Source organism: Chelonia mydas, chromosome 1 (assembly GCF_015237465.2).
Source record: "Chelonia mydas isolate rCheMyd1 chromosome 1, rCheMyd1.pri.v2, whole genome shotgun sequence".
Classification (NCBI taxonomy): Eukaryota; Metazoa; Chordata; order Testudines; family Cheloniidae; genus Chelonia; species Chelonia mydas.
Window position 1 is genome coordinate 26300022 of NC_057849.1, and position 18826 is coordinate 26318847.

General features: G+C 42.1%; 1 protein-coding gene across 8 annotated transcripts in view; it reads left to right on the forward strand.

Annotated features, from left to right (window-relative positions):
• The window catches only part of FAT3 (FAT atypical cadherin 3), a 544317-nt gene that overhangs the window by 99838 nt on the left and 425653 nt on the right, over positions 1–18826 (forward strand). For all 8 annotated transcript variants that reach the window (XM_043528746.1, XM_043528786.1, XM_043528740.1 and 5 more), the window contains exon 2: positions 14531–17839. In XM_043528746.1, the coding sequence (XP_043384681.1) occupies positions 14548–17839 (3292 nt within the window). In that variant the 5' untranslated portion in view covers positions 14531–14547. The remainder of the gene's footprint in view (positions 1–14530; positions 17840–18826) is intronic.

Below are 18826 nucleotides of genomic sequence, written 5' to 3' on the forward strand. Positions count from 1 at the left end.
TACTACCCTCCCCCCCCCCCCAGTTTGACCTTTAGTCACAGATAATCACGGACTCTAGGAAAGCCATTGGAAAGTGATAGGGTATTGAGGCGATAAGCCTATTTACAATGGAGAAGAGGTATTGGAATTTGCCGCTAGTTTTTCACAGGTATAATGGGGTCAGACTTTTTTCTTTTTACATTGTTTGTTTGCCATTATATGGGCAACAGTTCCCATGGAGCAGTGTCTGAGATACTGCTGTAGCTTTCTTCTACTCTGAGTACAGGGAACTAATAATGCAGTTTCTCAGATACCATGCTGTGGATAAATGTTGTGTCAAATAGCAGCCACTGTAAAAAATGGGAGGGAGGGGGCAGAATAATGGCATGACCCTTTCTTTTGCAATTGTGACACCTGTAGTATGCTTTAGCACTATTGTATTGTGAAACATTTCTGAACTGAACTTTGCTGACATTATAATGTGTTGTAGAGAGGCAGGGTGACCTGGCAGATTGAGCATATTGCTGGGAGACCTGGATATCTTGATTCCTAATCTTGTCTCAGCCACTGATTTGTTGTGTGCCCTTGGGCAAAGCCAATTGTCTTGGTTTCCTAATCTGTACAATGGGAAAACCAATATTTTCCTTTCCTGCAGAGGTGTCTGTGGATTAGTGAATTAATGGACAACTTCTTCAAAAGCACCTAAATCCCACTTTCAAAATTGTCACTGGCTCTGGGTTTCAGAAAGTTAATGGGATGTAGGTGCTTCTGAAAACTTTGTCCAGTGTTTGTAATACTTTCAGGAAGTAGATAACAGGATGTTTTTGAATAGTCCTGGTGTTCCAGCAGAGTTAAATTTGAAGCTTTCCATACCTGCTCTAATGTTTAGCGTATTTAACTAGAACACAAAGCTCCTTGCAAGGAGAAAGGATGTGTGTTGCAAAATTTCTGCAGCCAGTGCAACTCAGTCATGCTGTTCTCTGCTTGTTCTTCATGCAGTGCTCCTGTTTGATGTTCTCTTTAATTTTTCCCATCCATGTGTGGAATGAATTTTGTTATGTGCACCAATATGGAGGTGATGTGTGGCTTGGGTGGGGCTGAGGGATTTGGAGTGTAGCTGGGGCAGAGGGTTGGGATGAGGAGGTTGAGGGCTCTGGCTGGGGGTGCAGGCTCTGGGGTGGGGCTGGCGATGGGGATGGGGGGAGAGGCGTCTCTCCTTGCCACGCTGCAGCCCTGGGGCTGGGGGAGTGGCCGCAGCCCCGCGTGCCCCAAACTCCCCCATCACCACCCCCCACCTCTCACCGCTGCCCCCACCTCCCCCCCTGCCATCTTCCAGGCCCACCTGTGGCTACGCCCCTGAGTGCAGTGTGGATGCCTGTGCGGCTCTGCTAATTAAATGCATGGTCCTTAGCGGCCCCTACGCAGGCGCGCACGTTAAAGGGAACATAGCTCCTGTTGATAGCTGAGGAAATTAGAAGCCTCAACCGAAGGGAGGATATGGCTGTGTTAACGAGGAATAAAAGAAAAATGGTACTATTTTAACATATGAAACTGGCCCATAAATGAAATTATACTATTTTAGGGGATTTTCTTTAATGTCAAGTAATTTAGTTTTTCCAAGGTAGTTATCTAAGGTATATATTAAGAGGTATCTTATTTTATATCACAGACAACGGTCATCATGAAGTACTGAGCAGTTTTCAGCAGATACTACATTGTAGTGTCCGACATACTTTCATGAGAGAAATAACTGCAGGATCTCAGTAACACTGGTTCGTTGACTCCTAAACGGTAACCCCTTTACCATTTTTCCTGGAAAGAGAATGTCTGTACCTCCAGTTGAAATCATGATGTCTTTGTTATTAATTTTATGCTTTTAAGTTTTGTTCCTGATCTCACTCTTTATCCTGGAAACGTTAATTAACATAGGATTTATATTGGAAATATTGATTTTTTTTTTCAAACAAACTAATAAATGCCTGTTTGCTTAAAAAACCCCCAACCAAACAATAAACCCATTTTAAAATACAAAGCACCACTCCTTTGAATTTTTACTCAGGAGATGAACTTGCAGTGGGCGTGCTGGGTGTGTGTGTATTTGTGAAAACATGCCGGGTACTAAAACCAAGGGCCTCCACAGCTTGAGTGAAAGGAACCTTCTCCATTAGCTTGAAGGCAATAGCAGATTAATAAACATGCATACATAGTCTTGGCACAGAGGGGGGGCAAAGAGGCATACCCTCTTAGTGTGGATGGCATGGAAGTTCCTGCACTCAGAAGAGCTGCAGAATCGAGCACTTGCCTTTGTTGCTGGGTGTCAGACTACTGATGAAGTGTGGAAATAGTGAATTGTGGCTTGGTTAGCTCAGTGAGGGTAGGACCGACAAAGATCAATCAAGATTCCATTGTATATCAAAAATAATATGTTAAAATATTCCATTCACTGTGATTGGATTTGCTCACCTTAGGTGGCTTAAGACAAAGGTTCTCAAACTTTTTTTTGCTGTGCCTCCTTTCAGATATTCGTGTCCCATGTGCCTAATTGATTTAGGAGCCTACATCTCATTTTCAAAAGTGGTTTAGGCATTTAGGAGCCTATAATCTCATTGAAAGTCAGTAAGATTTAGGGTACGAAGTGCCTGGTCACTTTTGAAAATTGACCTCAGGCTTCCAAGCTAGTTAGGTGTTTTTGAAATTTCACCCAAAGTGTTTGAAGGCCCCAAATAAGATGGGGCCCCAAGTGTACTAGGCTCTGTACAAACAATCTCTGGTCCAAAGGACTTAAGATCAGTTTTGGGGAAGCACTTAAGCATGCAGTTAGCTTTAAGTGCATGCTTAAGTCCATCCCTATTCTGGAAAGCACTAAAACATAAGTTATAGATAAAATAAATATTAGTTTCCCCATTTATTTTACAGAGGGGAAAGTAAGAGATAGAGATTGAGATTTGTCCAAACTCTGACAAAAAGTCTGTGGCAGTCAGGGACTGACTCCTGATCTCTTGTGTCCCAGTGCCTGAACCACAAGACCATCCTTTTACCTCATGTGTAGTTCTCCAGTAAAATGTCCAGTACTTTTCTGTTCTTGTCTTAACCCCACCTGCACCCCCTCGCACCCACTTCACTTCACCGAAGCCACATGACTCTGGACTCCCTTTCCTGTGTCTTTTTGTTCTTCTGCCTTTGGGTCTTCTTCCTGACTCCTTACTCCTGGAGTACAGCCTCCCTGACCGTATCAACTGTGCCTCCACCCTGTCCTCCGTTTCTCTAACAGTAATGGTTATTCCAGTACCCCACCATCTGGGTTAGTGTAAATCATTATTAAACATGGTGGGACTACAAGATGCTTCTCATTCACACTGCATTATATTGACTCCCACCCCTTTCCTAACTTTTTATATTGGCTTACCTACAGCCCAGTCCTGCAGGCTTGCATTTCGATTTATGTACGAGAGTAATCCAGTTGAAATCCCATGAATGCTCAGAGGGGTAAAGTTAAGCATGAGCATAAAACAGAACTTTGCAGAACTGCCGTAGAATAAGACCTTGTTTCCTTGTGCTCCACCGCCTGTCTCTCTGTATTCACCTGTTATTCCTTGTTTGAAACTTAGATTGTAAACTTTTCTTTTACTTTTGTGTTTGTACAGCTCCTAGCACAGTGGGGTCCTGGTCCATGACTGCGGGATCATGGGTGCTACCACAATTAAAATGATAATAATAGGAGACTACCTTCTATATCAGGGGTGGTCAAACTTTTTGGCCTGAGGGCCACATCTGGTATGGAAATTGTATGGTGGGCTGTGAATGCTCACAAAATTGGGAGTTGGGGTTTGGGAGGGGGTGAGGGCTCAGGCTGGGGGTACGGGCTCTGGGGTGGGGCTGAGGATGAGGGGTTGGGGGTGCAGGAGGGTGCTCTTGGCTGGGACCAAGGGATTTGGGGGATAGGAGGGGGATTGGGATGGTGCAGGGGGCTGGGGCACAGGAGGGGGTCAGGGGTGCAGGCTTTGGGAGTTGCTTACCTCAAGCAGCTCCCAGAAGCAGCGGCATGTCCCTGCTCCACCTCCTACTTGGAGGCACAGCCAGGTGGCTCTGCGTGCTGCCCTCTCCGCAGGTGCCACCCCTGCAGCTCCCATTGGCCGTGGTTCCCAGCCAATGGGAGCTGCTGGGGTGGCACTTGAGGCGGGGGCAGCATGTGGAGACTCCTGCCTGCCCCATGAATAGGAGCAGGAGCGGGGACATGCTGCTGCTTCTGGGAGCTGTGCAGGGCGGGGCAAGCCCCGGATCCTGCTCCCCGGCAGGATGTCAAGGGCTGAATTGAAAGATCTGGAGGGCCGCCCCTGGGCTGTAGTTTGCCCACCCCTGTTCTATGTATCTGTAAAGCACCTAGTTTGTTGTGGATTGTACAGTTAATTTAATAATAATGGGCTAATTGTGGAAATACTAAAGGGATGCATTCTTTCAAAATTTCCTATAACCATACCTTGTATAGGATGAAGTTTCAATACAAAACTCAAAAGTATCGTAATCAAAATAGATATACTGGTTAAAGCTTTTTAAAAACAAATAATTAAAATACTGGCCTCTGACTGGTAGCACTATGAAATAACTTGATGAATTGAAACTGTTCAGTAGCTTCCCCATTTCAAAATAGTTGACAGGGATTAAAAAGTAGGTTCCAGGGTTGGGGCGGGGGAATTGGGCACCTACAAGGCACGAAAACTATTGATCATTCTTTGTTTCCAGCCAAATGGACCACCAAGGAACAAGCTAAAATCCCTTTGTAAGATCGCTCTCTGGAATTCTCTTTCTGACACAGCTCACATGGCAGCAAATTATTCCTTTTTCTCCTTTTCCCAAGCCGTGTGTGTGTGTGTGTGTGTGTGTGAGAAAGGGATTTGAAAGGCCCTACCACTGCACCAGCATCTTAAGAAGACAAAGAATGACTGAAATCATGTTCACAAGTTTGAAGTATTTGATGACGAATTGATACTTGACATTAACTGGTATATGGAAATATCCCCGCCCGCACCTGGTATAAAATAAAGCAAGCTATTTATAACACATTCCTGGGTGGTTGAATCTTCACTTCTTTGGGGCTGTCTTGAATTACACTTCCTTCATGCTGAGTGGGCTTTTCTCCTGTAAGGTTACAGTCAGGCGGCTGAAAGATTTGCTGCTATGACAGAGGTTAGAATTTACTGTTGCAAAGGGATTACTCTCTGGGAAAAGTCATTTTCTTGTCAGTAGCATATCTACTATCAGTCTCTTTCTCTCTCTGCTGTGTTTTGGGGTCAAACATTAGTTTTCTAATGCCTTGTGGTGCAACGTGAATTCCAGTTTTCAATCTTTATTTCTTTTCCTAGCCAGTATCACCATTGCTTCCTGCTAATCTGTTTTGAGCTATTGTTGGGGATCATGAAAGGAACATGTATGTTACTTCTCATTGCCAGACACCTTTAATGTTCTGATTTTTCACATTGCATCGTATTGCATTTGACAAAATGCCGATTATCAGGCTTGTGTAAGTAGGTAAATGCTGTAAAGAATCCGTGGCAACCTACAGCTCGACTTTCACAATCGTTTACTGTGGTTGTTTGGTGGCAGGAATAGAATTCTGGACCTTCTGCTCCCAAATCACTCTACTCCTGTTGGTGCTAAAAATGAGCTTTGAGCCTAGACATACGGTTAAGCAGTTTCCTTCCAGTTAAGGGCAGTGGTATAAATACACACTAGTGAGTTCATTACAATATAGACAACAGATCATGACAGGAATCTTTCATTATTGCCTGTTATGCCCTTTATTTTGGTGAAATGCACATATGTGGTTCCCAGTTTTGCCAGAAGCAAGATGTCCTCCCTGTACCAATGTGGAGCCCCACTGAAATCAGAAGGGCTCCCTGTGAGTGCAGGGATCTGCCTGAGTGAAACCGCAGGATTGGGGCCTTGGTGACATAGTTCAAACAGTTATCTAACCTCATCATCCTGAGTAGTCTAAGTGACAGGAATGAGTTATCAGTAAGATTTAGGGTGCTTCTGTCTAACAAAATCTTGCGTTGCTGCTCTTACTTCAGATATGTCATGTGGCTATGAGTTCTTTAGACTTCAGCATGGATCAGGAATGAGAATTCTACTGCCTCCAACATGCTGTCATTAGACTCTGTAGGGCAGTAAAGCCCAATTCCCACGTGCACTCATCAGTTGTTAAATTATTGATTTAGAGAGCATGGTTTGAGAATATAAAACGGCACCATTAGAATGCTAATGTGAAGCTTAAACGCACACACTGGAAAGAAAAACTTTACAGCTGTCTAGTGTTATAGGCCACTCTCTCAGCAGATCACTGTTCAAGTCCTAGTTCTTCAGAGTCCAGGGCTCTGAGGAGAAGGAACAAACTTGGTGTTGGCAAAGCTGGACAAAAACTGTTTATTTTTATCCCAGAATTATACCTGTGTCCTCTAGGAACGGGGATAAGCTTCTTCTCTCAGTAGTGGGAGCTCATTCTGAGGATAAGTGGTGGGTGGGGTTTGTCCTATCCTTGAGGTGTATGTGGAATTTGAGGTACAGATCATTTCTCTTTCCTTTCAACATGCTGCTTTGTCGTTCAGTCTCATGGCAGTTCTGAGGGAATTCTCAACTGTGGTGGCAGCTGTCCTCCAGTCTGACAAATTCCATAAATGACCTTACCCAGCCAGCTGGCTGGTAGAAATGCCATCTCAGCCCATGACAATGTGGTCTTTGTCTCCCTCTAGTGGCTGGTCTGCCAAAGAGGATATCAGCCTACTACAGCTGTCTGATAAAGAAGCTAATCTGATGGAGGCACTTTTTATTTTGCTTAAAGGGTCTCAAAGAACGGACTGCCCCTTGACTGGCACTTGTTAAGGATATTCAGAGTTGATCCAAGAAGCATGTATATCACTTCCCTCAAATAGTAAAATTCATTCTTTAGTGGTAGGGTGATCTTCTGGGTCAAAAGTGTCTGCCACAGCAGACAAAATCAGCCTGGAGGTCGCTGAGCACTCAGTTCATACCTCCCCATTGCATTAACTGTGTGGATGATGGTGCTGCTTTAGAGGCATCATTCAGGTGCATGGTAACACTAGCCAAGTCTCTCTCCCCCCCCCAACCCCCCTCAATCTGGTCTAGACTAGTGCTAGTTGCAGCCCAGATTGTTGAAACCAAGAGGAAAAAAGGAAACTTCACTCTGAGCTTGCACTATTGTGTTCCTATGAAGGGCTCCAGCAATCTAGGAAGGCTGCATAGCGTTTGGATTATCATTACCAACAACTCTTCCTGCCCCCTTTCTGCCCTATGTTCTGACATTTCCTTTATTACAGTTTCAAGCAGCTTTGAACTGTTTCCTTTTCTATTAAAATAAGAGCAATGGGGGGCTTATAGTAATTGTCTTTTAAAAGGGGCTTTTAGGATTTTCACTCCTAGCTATGAAAGTAATTGGCAACAAACACTCTTAGGATGCCGGAAAAACAGTCCGTTTTTTAATGTTAACTTTCCATTTTGTGTTCATTATGGGCACACTCCAAGCCATTTGAAGTCAGTAGAAAGATTTCCATCGATTTAAATAGCTTTTGGGTCAGGCTCTATATACAGGGAGTCATTCTTCTTTTTTGTAAATTTACTAATGAATTAGCTAAATCTTTTTTAAAAGAAGAAAGTATCAAGTGGAAACAATATTGAAAATGTCATTGAACAATAACTCTCAGTATGTTTCAGCAATATGTATTACTCTGTTTTTATGTTTTTGTAAACTTCTTGTAGAAATTCATAATATGAAGTGTAATGGTAGTAAATAAGTGAATATACTTGAAATATCTTGGTATTCAGCTTGGGATAAAGTTTAAAAACAGATTTGTAAAAGAAATCTGCTGCTTGTTTTCAGGGGTGCTGGAACAATTTATATAGTGGAGCTACTGAGAGGCATTGAACCAACCTGTAAACCCTGTACATGATGGAAACCACTTCAAGCCAGGGGGTGCAATAGCGCCCCAAGTTCCAACACCTATGCTTGTTTTTTGAGAAAACAAGACAAATCAAGAAGGAAACCAACTGCAGTACACACACAGTCTTGTAATTCCTTAGTAGGTGTATCTAAGAAAGTTTGTGTTAGTTGGTCTATGTAGAGAATGAGAATGCATTTAAGCTGTTGGTGGACAGGATGTTCAAACCTGGGGCAGAGGTCTTGAAGACCCCTGCCTCATTCATAGATTCCAAAGCTAGAAGGCCAAAGAACTCCCCCAGAATAGTTCCTAGAGCAGATCTTTTAGAAAAACATCCAATCTTGATTTTACAGGTTGTCAGCAATGTTGAATCCACCACAACCCTTGGTAAATTGTTCCAGGAGTTAATAACCCACACTGTTAAAAATGTATACCTTATTTCCAGTTTGAATTTGTCTAGCTTCAGTATCCAGCCAGTGGATCATATTATACTTTTCTCTGCTAGATTAAAGAGCCCATTATTAAATATTTCCTCCCAGCGTAAGTACTTATAGACTAATTAAGTCCCCCCCTTAAGCTTCTCTTTGTTAAGCTAAATAGATTGATCTCCTTGAGTCTATCACTATAAGGCAGGTTTTCTAATCCTTTAATCATTCTCGTGGCTTTTCTCTGAAACTTCTCCAATTTTTCAACATCCTTCTTGAAGTGTGGAAATCAGAACTGGACGCAGTGTTCCAGCAGCAGTTGTACCAGTGCCAAATACAGAGGTACAGTAACCTCTGTGCTCCTACTTGAGAGTCTCCTGTTGCCCGTTTGCCCACAGCATTCCACTGGACACTCTTGTTATCCACTGTGACCCCCAAATCTTTTTCAGAGTCATGGCTTCCCAGGACAGTTCCCCATCTTGTAGGCGAGGCTTACATATTCTTTTTTCCTAAATGCGTATATTAACATTTAGCTATATTAAAACACATATTGTTTGCTTGTGCTCAGCTTACCATGTGATCCAGATTTCTCTGTATCAGTGACCTGTCCTCTTCATTACTTACCTCTCCCCTAATTTTTGTAGTGATGATTTTGTTTTCTTCCAGGTCATTGATAAAAATGTTAAATAGTGTATGGCCAAGAAATGATCCCTGTGGGACCCCACTAGAAAGCCACCTGCTCAGTGATGATTCCCTGTTTACAGCAACATTTTGAGATCTATCAGTTAGCCATCTTTTAATCCACTTAATGTGTGCCATGTCAATTTATATCATTCTAGTTTTTAATCAAATTGTCAGTTACATCATGACTATTACCTCTTATCACCCAAACTTTTGATATCTTTTTGTGATGAGATTAGTTATTCTGACAGGATAAATTTTTCATAAAACCCACATTGATTGGCACTGGTTATATCACCATCCTTTAATTCTTTATTAATTGAGTTCTGTATCAGCCTTTCCAGTGTCTGGCTGGGGATCAGTGTCAGACGGACAGGCATATAATTACCCAGATCATCCCATTTACCCTTTTAAAATATTGGCATAATATTAGCTTTATTCCAGTCTTCTGGAATTTCTCCAGTGCTTTATGTTACTTGGACCTGCTGAATTAAAAATGTCGAACTTTAACTTTAGCAGCTGCTGTTTACCATCCTCCTGAGATACCAGTGTAATGGAAAGCGCATTATCATATTATATGACTATATCATCTGTTTCCCCCATGTGTTTTCCCCTGCCCTCCCCACAACAATACAGAACAGGGATATTTATTGAATACTTCTACCCTGTTCTGCATTTTCATTGATAATTATAGCATTTCGACCTAGTAGTGGACCAATACCACAATTAGGACGCTTTTTTGTTCTTAATATGCTTAATAAGAAGGTGGTTTTGTCCTTAACTCTGCTGGCTATAAATTTCTCCTTGTGTCCCTTTTGCTTTCCTGATCAATTTTCTACAATTCTTAGCTTTTTGATTTATATTCATTACTATCAACTTAAATTTTCTTTCATTTGTTATGTTTAAATATATTTAATTTTTTATGATTGCCTTCACCTCCGCTCTAAACCAGGTAATTTCTTTAACCGATACCGTCTTTCTCCTCAATTGCAGCTTGTTGGGCATCTAGTTAAGGGTTCTTAAACAGTTCCCAATTATCATTCATATTTTTCTGATTAAATTCTTCCTCACAACTGATGGGAGACTTCAATCACCCTGATATCTGCTGGGAGAGCAATACAGCGGTGCACAGACAATCCAGGAAGTTTTTGGAAAGTGTAGGGGATAATTTCCTGGTGCAAGTGCTGGAGGAACCAACTAGGGGCAAAGCTCTTCTTGACCTGCTGCTCACAAACTGGGAAGAATTAGTAGGGGAAGCAAAAGTGGATGGGAACCTGGGAGGCAGTGACCATGAGATGGTCGAGTTCAGGATCCTAACACAAGGAAGAAAGGAGAGCAGCAGAATACGGACCCTGGACTTCAGAAAAGCAGACTTTGACTCCCTCCGGGAACTGATGGGCAGGATTCCCTGGGAGAATAACATGAGGGGGAAAGGAGTCCAGGAGAGCTGGCTGTATTTTAAAGAATCCTTATTGAGGTTACAGGGACAAACCATCCCGATGTGTAGAAAGAATAGTAAATATGGCAGGCGACCAGCTTGGCTTAACAGTGAAATCCTTGCTGATCTTAAATACAAAAAAGAAGCTTACAAGAAGTGGAAGATTGGACAAATGACCGGGGAAGAGTATAAAAATATTGCTCAGGCATGCAGGAGTGAAATCAGGAAGGCCAAATCACACCTGGAGTTGCAGCTAGCAAGAGATGTTAAGAGTAACAAGAAGGGTTTCTTCCGGTATGTTAGCAACAAGAAGAAAGTCAAGGAAAGTGTGGGTCCCTTACTGAATGAGGGAGGCAACCTAGTGACAGAGGATGTGGAAAAAGCTAATGTACTCAATGCTTTTTTTGCCTCTGTCTTCACGAACAAGGTCAGCTCCCAGACTACTGCACTGGGCAGAACAGCATGGGGAGGAGGTGACCAGCCCTCTGTGGAGAAAGAAGTGGTTCAGGACTATTTAGAAAAGCTGGACAAGCACAAGTCCATGGGACCGGATGCGTTGCATCAGAGAATGCTAAAGGAGTTGGCGGCTGTGATTGCAGAGCCATTGGCCATTATCTTTGAAAACTCATGGCGATCGGGGGACGTCCCGGATGACTGGAAAAAGGCAAATGTAGTGCCAATCTTTAAAAAAGGGAAGAAGGAGGATCCTGGGAACTACAGGCCAGTCAGCCTCGCCTCAGTCCCTGGAAAAATCATGGAGCAGGTCCTCGAGGAATCAATTCTGAAGCACGTAGAGGAGAGGAAAGTGATCAGGAACAGTCAGCATGGATTCAGCAAGGGCAAGTCATGCCTGACTAATCTAATTGCCTTCTGTGACGACATAACTGGCTCTGTGGATGAGGGGAAAGCGGTGGATGTGTTGTTCCTTGACTTTAGCAAAGCTTTTGACACGGTCTCCCACAGTATTCTTGCCAGCAAGTTAAAGTATGGGCTGGATGAATGCACTATAAGGTGGATAGAAAGTTGGCTAGATTGTCGGGCTCAACGGGTAGTGATCAATGGCTCCATGTCTAGTTGGCAGCCGGTATCAAGTGGAGTGCCCCAAGGGTCGGTCCGCGGGCCAGTTTTGTTCAGTATCTTCATAAATGATCTGGAGGACAGTGTGGATTGCACCCTCAGCAAGTTTGCAGATGACACTAAACTGGGAGGAGAGGTAGATACTCTGGAGGGTAGAGATAGGATACAGAGGGCCCTAGACAAATTAGAGGATTGGGCCAAAAGAAATCTGATGAGGTTCAACAAGGACAAATGCAGAGTCCTGCACTTAGGACGGTAGAATCCCATGCACCGCTACAGACTAGGGACTGAACGGCTCGGCAGCAGTTCTGCAGAAAAGGACCTAGGGGTTACAGTGGACGAGAAGCTGGATATGAGTCAACAGTGTGCCCTTGTTGCCAAGAAGGCCAATGGCATTTTGGGCTATATAAGTAGGGGCATTCCAGCAGATCGAGGGACTTGATTGTTCCCCTCTATTTGACATCGATGAGGCCTCATCTGGAGTATGTGTCCAGTTTTGGGCCCCCACTAAAAGAGGGATGTGGAAAAATTGGAGAGAGTCCAGCGGAGGGCAACAAAAATGATTAGGGGACTGGAACACATGAGTTATGAGGAGAGGCTGAGGGAACTGGGATTGTTTAGTCTGCGGAAGAGAAGAATGAGGGGGGATTTGATAGCTGCTTTCAGCTACCTGAAAGGGGGTTCCAAAGAGGATGGCTCTAGACTGTTCTCAGTGGTAGCAGATGACAGAACAAGGAGTAATGGTCTAAAGTTGCAGTGGGGGAGGTTTAGGTTGGATATTAGGAAAAACTTTTTCACTAGGAGGGTGGTGAAACACTGGAATGTGTTACCTAGGGAGGTGGTGGAATCTCCTTCCTTAGAAGTTTTTAAGGTCAGGCTTGACAAAGCCCTGGCTGGGATGATTTAGTTGGGGATCAGTCCTGCTTTGAGCAGGGGGTTGGACTGGATGACCTCCTGAGGTCCCTTCCAACCCTGATACTCTATGATTCTATGATTTGACCCATAATTGTTTTCAGCTTTGTGAAATTGGCCTTTTTAAAACACCAAGTATATAAATCACTGGTCTGGACTTTGTTGTGTTTGCACATTATAAATGGGATCAAGTGATGATCACTTGTACCTAAACTACTGTTAATTTTTAGTTCTGTGATCAGTTCCTCTGTATCGGTTAAGCTGAAGTCTAATACAGAATTCCCTTGTGTTGGATGCAACACTTTTTGTTAGGAAATTGTGATCTATAACATTTAGAAATTCCAAAGATGTTCCCCAGGAATATGAAGTTTGGACAGTGTGCAGTTAATGAGACTGTGGTCAGATGTTTGGCTGCGTGTGTGTGTTCTCTCTGCATGCTGTACTGACTCTGGCCAGATAGCCAGTACAGCAGGCTCCGATTGAACTGCCCAATAAATCCACAGACTCAGTTTTCTGCGAAGGAACTTGGTCAGGTTTATTGCCGATGAAGCACAGTGCTAATGCCCCGGCTCAATGTTACAGATACACTAACACATGTATGCTCGTGACAATGGACCAGCTCAGTGAATGGCAGGACTTCCCATTCTCCCCTTGGCCAGACAAAGACACTCCCTCTGACATACATCTTTATACGCAGATACAAACAAACTACGTATTACCCCTAACGTATCTTGGTGCCATCCCCTGACGTATTTGGTGCCACCCATTACCTTGGACGTGTTGGTTCGATCAAAACATCTCTATACATTATGCTGTCATCCTGAACTTATCTTTGGAGGGGTCAGTGTGTTCCTGTTATCTTTGGGGAATGTATGTGGTATCGAGATGTTTTGGTACTACCTTTCTGGAATGTGTTTGCTTATATATCCTTATGCCTAGCACGACTTAGGAACTTGTTTCTGCAATATCAGCCCTGTTCTTGCCAGATTCTGAGAACAGGGCCTGCCTCTTGCTCACAACTCAACTTTGCTTTATATTAGCAAGTTATGACCATTACTTTAGGTCAGGCCTCATACCAGGCCTCTGGTACAAGAGCTTATGTCTTGGGCTCTCTTCCTACTACAGAGACAACCAGCAACGATTGAATATGGGGATAAAAATGTTTAAAACCTGTCTCATTCACTGTGCATTATATTACATGCACACAGAATGAAGCAGAGAAGGCACATGAAAAAAACAAAGTATGTGCTCATGTAATTGCAGATTGTACTGCAATATATGTGCATGAGGGGGCAGAGTTAATGTCTTTCAAAGAACCTTAACTTTGACATTTCCTGATTTGAAAACTTTGCTTTGCAACCTCTTTATCATACTCTTTGTATGGGTGTGTGTATGTACGTAAGCAATCTTAATTCATTCTTAATTATTTTATATAGGAATATATAACTACAGTCATGAACTTGTCAGTGTTTATGTGTACCATTGTTCGTTCCTTGTACTATTTTACCATTCTAGACTGCGCAAAACTTAGTACTTGCCCACCATCTTATTACACATAAAGCAATAGCCCTCTTGAATAGCATCTGTTCCCGCCTCAAATACTGGGGCAAAAAGATGGGCTTTGTAACATGCCTTGGAAGTTAATAAATCTGGGCTCTGGTGGACTAGCAGTGATTATGATCTGTAGTCACTGTGTGTCATTCATCCTGTCTTGTATTATCCTGTTTGGGGTTTTGTGAGTGTTTTTCTTTTTGTTTGATTACTATTGTGTGTGTGTGTATGCTTGGGATTGGTGATTTTCTATTTCTTATAATCCAGTTATAGTCCTGTATGTTGATATTATGGCATGCCCTCCCACAAGTGTAATAATCACAGAATCACTATTAGACTAACAGTCTCTACTTCAGTTCTTCCACATTTACTCGGGAGTGACTGCCACCAATGAATGTATTAATTTTAATAATGCAGTTACTGAACACCTTTTTTTTAAATGACATTTTTCAGTGCTGATTTCTCCCCTCCCCATTATAAATTATGATTAATTATTCTTTTCTCTTCTTTTGCCTTAGGATGAAAGAATGATGTGATGGAGGTGACTATGGGCTGCTGGTCAGGCACAAGAGCCCCATTGTCTTGCCTGGCCCTCCTGCTTGTCAAGCTTTTGGTCTGCGTTTGCCAGGGGCTTCACGGGACAATACCACTCGGCTTTCACTTTACGCATTCCATTTACAATGCTACAGTGTATGAGAACTCTGCAGCCAGGACCTATGTCAACAGTCCAAGTAGAATGGGCATTACATTGGTAGATCTTTCATGGGATATCAAATACAGGATAGTGTCTGGCGATGAAGAAGGCTTTTTCAAAGCAGAGGAAGTCATAATTGCTGACTTCTGCTTTCTCAGAATAAGAACTAAAGGTGGGAATTCTGCTATATTAAACAGAGAAATCCAAGATAACTATTTATTGATAGTAAAAGGGTCCGTCAGAGGAGAGGACTTAGAAGCATGGACAAAAGTGAATATCCAGGTTTTAGATATGAATGATCTAAGACCTTTGTTTTCACCAACCACTTACTCTGTAACAATAGCAGAAAGCACTCCTTTAAGGACTAGTATTGCGCAGGTGACAGCAACAGATGCAGATATTGGGTCCAATGGTGAATTCTATTACTACTTCAAAAACAAAGTTGATCTCTTTTCAGTTCACCCAACTAGTGGCGTTATCTCTTTAAGTGGCCGGTTAAACTACGATGAGAAAAACAGATATGACCTTGAAGTTCTGGCTGTGGACCGTGGGATGAAACTTTATGGAAACAATGGAGTAAGCAGCACTGCCAAGCTTTATGTTCATATTGAACGTATAAACGAACATGCCCCAGCCATAAGTGTGGTAACCCACGTACCCTTTCCATTAGACAAGGAGCCTACATATGCTGTTATTAACATTGATGACCTAGATGAAGGAGCTAATGGGGAGATTGAATCTGTTTCCATTGTAGCTGGAGACCCCTTAGAACAGTTCTTTCTGGCTAAGGAGGGGAAATGGATTAATGAATACAAAATCAAAGAGAGAAAACCCATTGACTGGGACAACTTCCCCTATGGTTACAATCTTACTCTTCAAGCAAAGGACAAAGGGTCTCCTCAGAAGTTTTCTGCAGTCAAACTGGTCCACATCGCTAGTCCCAAGAGAGAAAGTATCCCAGTAAAGTTTGAAAAGGAAGTTTATGATGTATCAATCAGTGAATTTTCCCCTCCTGGAGTGGTGGTAGTTATAGTTAAGTTGGTGCCTGAACCACAGGGTGTGGAATATATAATATCTCCTAATCAGGATGCTGAATATTTTAAGATTAATCCCAGGACAGGTCTTATTATCACCGCTCGCCCTTTAAAAATCATTGAGAAGGAACTCTATGAGTTAGAAGTAGTAAACAAAGGTGGTGATTTAAAAGCACAAGTTATTGTCAGGTTAGAGGACGCCAATGATCATACTCCCGAGTTCACACAGCCTTCATACAGCTCCTTTGTCAATGAAAGTGTTCCTGTAGGAACCAGTGTTTTGTCAGTTTCAGCATTTGACAAGGACAGGGGAGAAAATGGATATATAACATACAGCATTGCCAGTCTGAATTCACTGCCCTTTACTATAAATCAGTTTACTGGTGTTATTAGCACCTCTGAAGAACTGGATTTTGAGTCCTCTCCGGAGAGCTACAGGTTCATTGTCAGAGCCTCTGATTGGGGTTCGCCCTACCGTCATGAAAGTGAGGTTAATGTCACTGTGTACGTAGGCAATGTCAACGATAACAAGCCGTTGTTTGAGAAAGTGGCTTGTCAGGGAGTGATTTCATCTGACTTTCCCATTGGTGGTCACATCACTGCTGTATCTGCAATAGATATAGATGAGCTAGAACTAGTGAAATACAAAATAATCTCTGGAAATGATCTTGGGATTTTTTATTTAAATCCTGACTCCGGTGTGCTGCAACTTAAAAAGTCTCTTGTTAATTCTGGTGTAAAGAACAGCAATTTCGGCCTTAGGATCACAGCTACGGATGGAGAGAATTTTGCTGATGCCATGTTCATTAACATTTCAGTAGTACATGGGAAAGTGTCTTCAAAGACCTTTAGCTGCAGAGAGACTAGAGTTGCTCAGAAGCTGGCAGAGAAATTGCTCAAGAAGGCAAAAGCAAATGTGAAGCTGAATTTGGAAGATGGCTTCCTTGATTTTTATTCAATTAACAGACAAGCTCCACACTTTGATAAATCCTTTCCCTCTGATGTAGCGGTTAGAGAGGACTTTCCAGTTGGTGCTAGCATCCTGAAAATAAAAGCCTATGATGCGGACTCTGGATTTAATGGGAAGGTGGTCTATACAATTTCTGATGGTAATACAGATAGTTGCTTTAACATTGACATGGAAACAGGGCTTCTTAAAGTTCTTATGCCCATGGACCGAGAGAAAACAGACCTGTATCTCCTTAACATTACAATTTATGATTTAGGTGATCCCCAGAAATCTACATGGAGACTATTGACTGTAACTGTAGAGGATGCAAATGATAACAGACCTGTTTTTTTACAGGATAGTTACTCAGTTAATATTTTAGAAAGCATGAGTATTGGTACAGAAATGATCCAAGTAGAAGCTAGAGATAAAGATCTAGGATCTAGCGGTGAAGTGACTTACTCAATATTGACAGACACGCAGCAGTTTGCCATCAACAGTTCTACTGGAGTAGTTTATGTGGCTGACCAGCTAGACAGGGAATTGAAAGCAAACTATACACTAAAGATAGAGGCCAGGGACAAAGCTGAGATTGGCCATCAGCAATTTTCTGTTGTTCCTCTGAAGGTATTTTTGGATGATGTGAATGATTGTTCTCCAGCTTTCATACCATCTAGCTACAGCGTGAAGGTCCTTGAAGATCTGCCAGTTGGCACTGTAATAGCTTGGCTAGAAACTCACGACCCAGATCTTGGTTTGGGAGGTCAAGTGCGTTACTCTTTGGTGAACGATTACAATGGACGATTTGAAATAGACAAAACTAGCGGCACCATTCGCTTGAACAAAGAACTCGATTACGAGAAACAGCAGTTCTATAACCTGACTGTGCGTGCAAAAGACAAAGGACGTCCAGTTTCCCTCTCTTCCGTTTCTTTTGTAGAGGTTGAAGTGGTGGATGTTAATGAAAATCTCTACGCTCCTTATTTTCCTGACTTTGCAGTCATTGGAACTGTAAAGGAAAACTCCCGCACTGGAACAAGTGTGTTGCAAGTGATAGCTCAGGATGAAGATTCTGGAAGGGATGGGGAGATTCAGTATTCCATCAGAGATGGCAGTGGCCTTGGAAGATTTAGCATAGATGAAGAAACCGGTAAGTTTAGAATATTACTTAATTTATTTTATTTACTTTAACCTTCATAGAAGTTTTTACAAAAGTAAAGCAGGGGGATAATTATTTCACTTCATAATGTAACATAAGTTCAGTTCTTCATAATAGGCAAGATAAAGTTATAAATATAAATGTTTCAGGCATAGATCTAACAAGTGTTTATTACTTGGATGCATCCGTCTCGCAGTGGGTGTGGAATAACACACATTACGTTGCAGTCGCCATACAGTTCCACTGAATAGCAATGGTGGCTGTGCGGGGATTCCATTACAGCTACCATATTATCTGTTGATAACTATAAATTACTCAGGTCACTTCTGCAGACTGTCACTGCACTCTCGACCTTGACTAAAGGCTGAACCCAATAAAGTAAATGAGGAGTGTGAAATAGGTTTGGGGATCAAAGAATTTCAGTTTCTGTGGTATTACTCATAATGCTGGCATGCTGTTGTTTTTCGTTTGCATTCAGCAGTTTGAGACAATATGTCACGCTGTATCATATGCTTTGAGATAACACACAATTCAGTTTGTGCTAATATTGATTCTCTTCATAAGAATAAAATTTCAAACATGCACATTAGAAAACAGTATTTGAATGCTGATGAAGAAGTTTATGTTTTTTAAAGATTTTTAACTGCAAAGTCACCAGCATTCTAAAACATAAAAATCAAGCAGGAGAAGCTGTGTAGTAAAACACAGTTTAGGAGCTGGCTGTTTAAGTATTTAATAGCTGTTGGCAGTAATGGTGCAGCTGTGATACTAGATTAAGTGTGGAAATTAGAAAACATTAGTTTGCATCTTAAGAAATTACATTAAATATGTGGGGTTTGCTGTGGTTTAAGTAGACCATGTGTTTCTTTTTCTAAAGCTTTTAATTTTGAATGTGGTATTAAAGCATTAGATTAAAAATGTATGGTTTGGCTAATTCAAACGGTTTAATCAAATATCAAAATTCTAAACTGAACATTA